Genomic DNA, 8467 nt, shown 5'->3' with positions numbered 1-8467 from the left:
TGTGTGCACAGTGTGTGAGTAGACTGGAGTGTGTGTGCACAGTGTGAGTAGACTGGAGTGTGTGTGCACAGTGTGTGAGTAGACTGGAGTGTGTGCACAATGTGTGTAGACTGGAGTGTGTGCACAGTGTGTGTATATACTGGAGTGTGTGCACAGTGTGTGTGTGTAGACTGGAGTGTGTGTGCACAGTGTGTGTGTAGACTGGAGTGTGTGTGCACAGTGTGTGAGTAGACTGGAGTGTGTGTGCACAGTGTGTGTGTAGACTGGAGTGTGTGTGCACAGTGTGTGTGTAGACTGTGGAGTGTGTCAGCGCAGTGCGTGAGTGAGCACCCTGCACGCAGGTCACCCCACTTGGAATATGGTGCTTGCGGGCCTGTTGTTTGCTGCCATGGTGGTTGTGGCCCTGGTGCTGTGGGCTGTGGGCCCGAGGGCTCCACTTCCCGCGGTCACGGCTCTCTACAGCTGTGCTTTGTGGGCAGCATACTCCTCACACAGTCTGAGTCTCTTTGAGGAGAGGCCTGTGGCACGGCAGAAGGTACCAGCACATTGCTGCCACTCCGCTGGCAGTCCAGCACGTTCCTGGCAGGTGGTGGTGGTGAACTGTCTCCCTGAGCCCTGGCTCACGAGCTTGGGACGGCAGGCCCGGGCTGCACACGGGTGGGCTCACCGCAGGGGTCATGGGGAGGCGGGCGGGTACTGGAGTCAGCAGGGTTGTGAGTGGGTGGTACCACAGGGCCCTGTCCAGAGGACATGGCAGCCCGCGAGCCTGCCTCCCATGGGAAGAGCTCAGGACAAGGGACCAGCCCTGGGGCGGACTGGCTCCTGCAGAGCCCTTGGAATGGCAGGGCCCAGGTGGGCCAGTGTTTTCAGGTGCCTTGGCCATGGCTGTTCGGAACCAAGAGCAAGCAGGGAGTTGCGGGGCACTGGAGACGCTGTGCATGGCTACGGGCTGCCGGAGAGCCCGTGGCTGAGCCCTTGGTCCTTTGCAGCAGCGGCCCTCCCCCGTGGCTGGGCCTCACTCCTTCCCTGTGGCTGGGCCTCATCCCTCCCCCATGTCTGACCCTCCCTCTCCCCCTTGGCTGGCCGTCCCCCGTGGCTGACCACCCCTCCCCTTCCCCTGTGGCTGACCCTCACTCCTTCCCTGTGGCTGAGCCTCATCCCTCACCCGTGGCTGACCCTCTGTGGCTGACTCCCCCTCCCCCTTGGCTGGCCCTCCCCCGCCTCCACCGTGGCTGACTCCCCCCTCCCCTGTGGTTGGCCCTCCCCCCTCCCCCATGGCTAGCCCCCCCTCACTGTAGCTGACCCCTCCCATCCCCCATGGCTGGTCCTCTCCCCTCCCCCATGACTGACCCTCTCTACCCCGTGGCTGGCCCTCCGCCCTCCCCTGTTGCTGGTCCTCCCCCCTCCCCGGTGGCTGACCCTCCCCCCTCCCGTGTGGCTTTCTTGTGGCAGGTCATCAACCGCTCCACCACCGAGCTGCCACTCACCGTGTGCTACGACAAGATCTCTCTGGGGCGCCTGCGCTTCTGGATCCACATGCAGGACGCCGTGTACTCCCTGCAGCAGTTTGGTGGGTGTCCTGGGCCGGGCTGGGTTACTCTGTGGTTACTCCCTTTATTCACGAGCAACTCCACACCTCCTGGCATGGGCCGTTCATGCCCTTGCCTGTGGTGTCTCCATTTTCCTCCTTGGAAATGACCTCGTGGATTATTTGAAAATAGGCTGTATTCAGAAATAATGTTTTAAGTGCCACATTCTCAGTCAAAAAAAACTGCTGCTAGCAAAGTGTAAACGTTCTACATGCACAAATGATTTTGTGTTGGGATGTGTGTCTTCTTCCTGGCAGGGTTTTCAGAAAAAGATGCTGACGAAGTAAAGGGGATATTTGTGGACACCAACTTGTACTTCCTGGCACTGACGTTCTTTGTGGCCGCGTTTCACGTGAGTTCTCGGGAGGACTGGCCACAGGTGCTGGGGAGGCTCCCTGCTGGCACCATGTGAGCCCACACCCCGGGACCACCATCCCTGACTGTGGTCCCTGCTTTGGGGCAGTTTTCAGGAGGCTCTGCGGTACTTTGGACAGTGTCTGCACCACCGAGTTTAACTTTGCAGAATAGTCATTCTGCTATTCGGGGCTGCTATGATGATGTTAAACTTGAGAAGGCATTTCGGCATGTAGCATGCGTCTTGCACAGAGCCCAGAGCTCTGGGGAGCCCTCCCTGTGTGGAGGATGGAGCCGCCGGGCTGGGGTGGGACGTCCGGGTGCCATCACGCCAGTGGGGTGTTTGCATGGTGTGCGGCAGGGCCTTGTGCTTGAATTAATGGCAGCCGTGCACGTTCCCTGGGATTTGGGTCAGAGGTGCGTGTCTGAGAGCCAGGCGCGCAGCTCTGACCGGCACAGGAGTGGGTTACCCAGCATGTAGCCCCTCTCCGTGGCAGGCCTGCCGGGCGGGTGCAGATGATGAGAGCGGCTGTAGCGCAGACCGCTGTCCTGTCTATTCTTTGCAGCTTCTTTTCGACTTCTTGGCATTTAAAAATGACATCAGTTTCTGGAAGAAAAAGAAGAGCATGATTGGCATGTCCACCAAAGCAGGTAGGGCCCAGGAGTCTTCACCCACCTTAGTCCTGAGGGCGTCGGTGAGGCCTACAGGTTCAGCCCCGGGCCTGAGCACTCACGAGTGCTTCTTTGGAGCCTGAGAGCCACTGAGGCTCGAGGGTGGGGTAGGGCGTGGGGACACAGGCCCTTCAGCACACGTGTGTGTGTGTGTGTGTGTGTGTGTGTGTGTGTGTGTGTGTGTGTGTGTGGAGTGTGAGCTCACACCAGGATCTGGCAAAGACCCAGTTGATGTGGAGTGTGGATAGAGTCAGATGCCCCACAACCGCTCTCCACCCCTGCCTCCCAAAGTGATGCGGGCTGCAGCCTGGAAGGTTCCAGGCTCTGTATACTGGCTTAGAGGCAGTTGCCAGAAGAAAGGCTTGTTTTCGCGGTATCAAAGCCAGCATGGTCTGAGCATGAGTTGTGGGGTGGTGAGGGGCTGGTGAGCATGCTCCTTCACCTGTCTGTGAGGACTTGGCATCGGCCTCCAGGGTCAGATTCAAATGGAAGATAGCTTTTTGTTTTACCGTCAGTCTTGGGGCTTGGACTCAGGGCCTGGGCACTTTCCCTGAGCTCTTGCTCAAGGCTAGTACTCTACCGCTGTGAGTCACAACTCCACTTCCAGTTTTCTGGTGGTTCATTGGAGATGAGCTCATGGCCTTTCCAGGCTGGCTTTGAACTGCGATCCTCAGACCTCAGCCTCCTGCATCGCTAGGATTACAGGCGCAAGCCGCCAGGGCCCTGGTTGAAGATAGATCTTCCTCCCCCATAAAGACAAACCTGGGTAGCTCCCAGGAGAGGAGAGGCCCCCTGCTGGCACTGTGAGAGGACACTCACTGACCAGGGCATCTGCAGTCCTCGAGATCACCAGTTGCACACAGAAAGCAGGACACACTGGGATGCTTTTCGGTGTACATCTTGAGAAGGGAAAAACTACAGCTTTACAGAAGCTGGAGACCTTTATCACAGAACAGTGTAACACATGAGGTGTAGAGGAGGCAAGAAAGTGGGTATGGGGTCCTGGCAACCAGTCCTGATGAGAGGAATGCCACAAGCATCCTGGCTTGCTCGTGGGTCTGTCGCTTCACTGAAACATGCTGTCTGGCTGCCGCTCTGCCAGCTCTTCAGCTCTCTGGCCTTCAAAGAGCTTTCTAGAGCTGCGTAATTGTCCACGATTGATTCCCGTGGTACTGGGATCGAACTCAGGCCTCGCCCTGCCAGCACGTACCAGTGAGCGCTGTCTCAGCCCCCTCCTTCAGACGGGAGGTTGTGGGGGGGATTGACTCCGTGTGCCCGAGGGTGGGGGCGGGCCTAGGGTTATGTCCTCGCTCTCACCATGCCACCTTGCCCCCAGTACTCTGGCGCTGTTTCAGCACCGTGGTCATCTTCCTGTTCCTGCTGGATGAGCAGACCAGCCTGCTGGTGCTGGTTCCTGCAGGCGTGGGCGCTGCCATCGAGGTGAGTCGGGGCGCCACACCAGGTCTGGGTGGACGGTACAGCGAGGGCCACAGACGCTGTGCTGGCCGCTGTAAGGCCCTCTGAGGAGTGTGTGTGTGTGTGCGTGCATGCACACTCACGGGTGTGGGAGGCAGGGAAGCATGTGAATGTGCTCCTGTGGCAGAGCCGTGAGGCCCTCTGAGGAGTGTGTGTGCGTGCATGCACACTCACGGGTGTGGGAGGCAGGGAAGCGTGTGAACGTGCTCCTGTGGCAGAGCCGTGGGCGATGTCCGTGCGTGGCCCACTGGCCGAGCCCATGTCCTCCCGCAGCGCCCGTGCTGGTGGTTCGTGACGGCCATGTGGCCGTGAGGATCTTGCGTTTGGGCTGAGATTCGAGGCAGGCTGACCGTGTAGGAGTGGCTAAAGTCACTTGGCACTGGGGAGCCCTGGAGGCCAAGCCTGGAGGGGGCACTGGGCTGGGGCAGGCCCAGAGATCCTCCTTAGAGCCCTGTCCACCTTGGTCCTGGTGAGACCCACAGCAGGCCCTAGCGCATGTGGCTGCCGGTGCCTGCCGAGGTGTGGGGGTCGGTGACCTTAGTCACAGTGGTCGTGGTACTCATTCCGCAGCGCTAAGCCTGACCCAGCGAGCTGCAGGAGAGCATGCGGAGGGTCCAGGGCCAGGCTTCTGGAGGGCTTCCTAGGTTCTGCCAACAGTCACAGAAGTAGTGGGTGGGGGGCCCCTGCAGGAAGAGGCCGCGCCCGCACGGGCTGCATGGCTGAGGCGGGGTGGGCCGGTGGCCGCGGGCCTGGGCAGCGTGTGCTCCCTGTGCTGCAGCCTCAGTGTAGGCGCTTCCTTGTTCCCTCAGCTCTGGAAAGTGAAGAAGGCTCTCAAGATGACGGTGACCTGGAGGGGCCTGAGGCCACGGTTCCAGGTAAGATCTGTGGTGAGCAGCCTCCCCTGCTAGACCCACACACTCTGCTCTCCCCACCCCTGCCAGAACGCTGCCCATCCGCTCTCCTTCCACACCCCTGCCAGAACGCTGCCCCTCTACACCCCTGCCAGACCCACGGCTCCTCCACTCTCCCTTCCCACCCCTGCCAGATTGCTGCCCCTCCACTCCCTCCACACCCCTGCCAGACCCACTGCCCCTCCACTCTCCCTCCACACCCCTGCTAGACCCATGGCTCCTCCACTCTCCCTCCACACCCCTGCCAGACCACTGCCCATCCGCTCTCCCTCCACACCCTTGCCAGACCTGCTGCCTCTCCACTCCCTCCACACCCCTGCCAGACCCACGGCTCCTCCACTCTCCCTCCCCACCCCTGCCAGACCACTACCCATCCGCTCTCCCTCCACACCCTTGCCAGACCACTGCCCATCCGCTCTCCCTCCCCACCCCTGCCAGACCCACTGCCCCTCTGCTATCCCTCCACACCCCTGCCAGACCCACTGCTCCTCTGCTCTCCCTCCCCACCCCTGCCAGACTGCTGCCCCTCCACTCTCCCTCCACACCCCTGCCAGACTCACAGCTCCTCCACTCTCTCTCCCCACCCCTGCCAGCCCTGCTGCCCCTCTGCTCTCCCTCCTCATCTCTGTGCGTTCCTAGTCTGCTCATCCTTACCAAGCTGCCTCTTTTTTTGGGGGGTGGGGGAGCACTTGAACTCAGGCCCTGTGTGCAGTAATTGAGCTTTTTTGCTCAAGGCTACCACTGTACCACTTGACTTTTTGGCGGTTAATTGGTGATAAGAACCTCATGGAGATGCTGTGCAGGTGGCTCAGTGGTAGAGTGCTTGCTTCCTGTGCATGAGGTCCTGGGTTCAATCCCTCAGCACCACATAAACAGAAAAGGCCGGAAGTGGCGCTGTGACTCATGTGGTAGAGTGTTGGCTTTGAGCTGAAGAACTAAGGGACAGGCCCAGAGTTAAAAGCCCCATGGCCGACAAAAAAAGAACATGGACTTTCCTGCCTAGGGTGGTTTCAAACTGAGATCCTCAGGTCTCAGCCTTCTAAGTAGCTAGGGTCATAGGCAGGAGCCACTGTGCCCAGCCAGCCTGTCTTTTTTAGCTGTGCGCACGAGCATCAAACCTTCCAAAGGCAGGTGGCTGTCATCCAGTCCTGTGAGGCTCACACTGGCTTTGTGATGGGTTGGGTTTTCTTCAGTCAGGAGACAAACGCTGATTTCCTTAGAAACAGAGAGCTGGACCTCCAGGCCCAAGCAACCTTGGGGAAGGAAGTTTAGCATGGGTGAGAGACCCAGGCTGCTGAGAGACCCAGGCTGGGTCCTGGGAAGTCATCTGCCCACGTTTGCTAGGGAATGGACCTGGATTGAGCTGGCCTTTGGGGGATGTGGCCCCTTTTCAGGCTCCTGGTGCGGCTGCCTTGGTTTTTCCACTTAGGGTAGAGCAGTGGTGTGGGAGTCGGAGGCTCAGGCGGGTGTCTCCCCCTGGCGCAAGCCTGGGCGCTGTGAGGCTGGGGCCTCTGAGGTGGTGGTGGGGAGCATCACCCTGTGGTCCAGGCCTGGTGGGACTCAGTGGGACACTGGTGGTGTGTGGATACCGCACCTCCACCGCCAGTCCCTGTGCTGAGGCCCTGCCGAGCCCACTGACATTGCCTGTGATCTCGTAACAGTTTGGCACCTACAGCGAGTGTGAGAGGAAGACGGAGGAGTATGACACCCAGGTGAGCCGTGGGGTTGTGTGTGCTGGAGACTCGTGGTTCATCCCCTGGGAAGGCGGGTTCCCGGGGCTGAGCACAGACCCCAGATTCCCTGCCCCGCCCAGCTGCTCCCGCAGCAGCTTGGTGCATGTGGCTCCCTGCCGGCACCGCCTCTGGCGAGGCTGGATGGTCCAGTCTGACAGGCCATCTCCACAGGGCTGGACTTGGGTTTTAGGTTTGATGCCCACCCGTTGTATTTGAATTCCATTGACATTATAATGGATCTCAGGTCACACAAACGCAGGGCCCGGAGGCTTTCACCCTGGTCCTTAGACTTCTTGAGATGTCCTCCGCTCCTGCTGACTGCCCCACCCTCGTCCTGCTGTCTTTGATGAGGTGGGCTCCCTGTGTTAGGGTCACCCAATTCCTGCAGTTGCGTGCCAGTTTGCTCCGAGTGCCAGCAAACAACACCATGACGTGAGGCTGCCATTGTCACGGCGCACAGCCGAGTCACTCGCTGCCCTAGACGCTGCAAGGGTCCCGTATCTCTGCTTGATTCCGTTGTTGCTCATTGCTCCTGATGTATGTCTGCTACACTTGGTGCGCCTAACTGGAGATGATGTCTGTCCTCCCCCCAGGCCATGAAGTACTTGTCTTACCTCCTCTACCCGCTCTGTATCGGGGGCGCCATCTACTCGCTGCTGAACATCAAGTATAAGAGGTGGGTGATGCAGCCGTTGTGTTCCTCAGCTGCCAGGGACTCCAGACTCACGCAGGCTCTGCCACCATGCTGCGGAGCCGGTTGGCGCTGGCTTGGCTGTCCTCTGGGTTGTGCGTCCCAGTGCCGTGAGGAGCAGTTGGAGAAATGAAGGCACCCCCGGTTTGTGGGGCTGGGGTCTCTCACCCAGCGTCCTGTGGCTTTTGTCCCCATGCACCACCCCGGCGCACCTTCTGGTCTGAAGGTGCGGGCCTTCCTATCTCCACCGGGGACAGGTGTGCAGGTGGGACAGCGCTCGAGAAAGAACGCATCTGCTTTGCTCACGCCTTCGGCCACACATGAGCAGGCAGAAGGACCGAGGAGAGGCAGTAGGCAGTTGTGGCGCTGGCCAGAGGTCTGGAGGGGGCGGCTGTGGCCCCGCCACGTGGAGCCACAGCATCGAGAGCTACATGTAGGCACCTTTCCGTGCAGTGTCCTGTGTTTCCATCCGGAGCAGCTTTGCGTGCAAATTGTCTGTGGTCTGGCAAGGCCCTGGAAAGGAGCGAGTAGGGGGCGTGGCCTGTGTCCACCGAGCTCTGTGCTACCCCACACACACTGGTGGACACAGGGCCTCGTCACGCCCAGCTGCCCTGCAAGACTGAGGGCTGTGAGAGGGACCTGCTTCTCTTTTGTTTCAATGAAACATTTATTTATCTTTGGTCAAAACATTCAGTGGTGTGGTCACAGGCTGTGTGGACAGTGTGGTGTGGTCATGGGCCATGTGGACAGTGTGGTGTGGTCATGGGCCGTGTGGACAGTGTGGTGTGGTCACAGGCCGTGTGGAGAGTGTGATGTGGACACGGGGGCCGTGTGGACAGTGTGGTGTGGTCATGGGCCGTGTGGACAGTGTGGTGTGGACACGGGCCGTGTGGACAGTGGTGTGGACACGGGGGCCGTGTGGACAGTGTGGTGTGGACACGGGGGCCGTGTGGACAGTGTGGTGTGGACACGGGGGCCGTGTGGACAGTGTGGTGTGGTGTGGACACGGGGGCCGTGTGGACAGTGTGGTGTGGTGTGGAC

General features: G+C 60.0%; 1 protein-coding gene across 1 annotated transcript in view; it reads left to right on the top strand.

Annotated features, from left to right (window-relative positions):
• The window catches only part of Clptm1l (CLPTM1-like), a 21809-nt gene that overhangs the window by 9503 nt on the left and 3839 nt on the right, over nucleotides 1-8467 (top strand). Inside the window, exons 8-14 of the mRNA XM_013013829.1 lie at nucleotides 1453-1570; nucleotides 1847-1941; nucleotides 2510-2594; nucleotides 3952-4055; nucleotides 4901-4966; nucleotides 6664-6714; nucleotides 7329-7411. Of these exons, the coding sequence (XP_012869283.1) occupies nucleotides 1453-1570; nucleotides 1847-1941; nucleotides 2510-2594; nucleotides 3952-4055; nucleotides 4901-4966; nucleotides 6664-6714; nucleotides 7329-7411 (602 nt within the window). The remainder of the gene's footprint in view (nucleotides 1-1452; nucleotides 1571-1846; nucleotides 1942-2509; nucleotides 2595-3951; nucleotides 4056-4900; nucleotides 4967-6663; nucleotides 6715-7328; nucleotides 7412-8467) is intronic.

The sequence above is a fragment of the Dipodomys ordii genome, unplaced genomic scaffold (genome assembly GCF_000151885.1).
Source record: "Dipodomys ordii isolate 6190 unplaced genomic scaffold, Dord_2.0 Scaffold21, whole genome shotgun sequence".
In the NCBI taxonomy this organism is placed as follows: domain Eukaryota; kingdom Metazoa; phylum Chordata; class Mammalia; order Rodentia; family Heteromyidae; genus Dipodomys; species Dipodomys ordii.
Note: the sequence above shows the minus strand (reverse complement) of the source record. Positions and strands in the feature narration are given on the sequence as shown.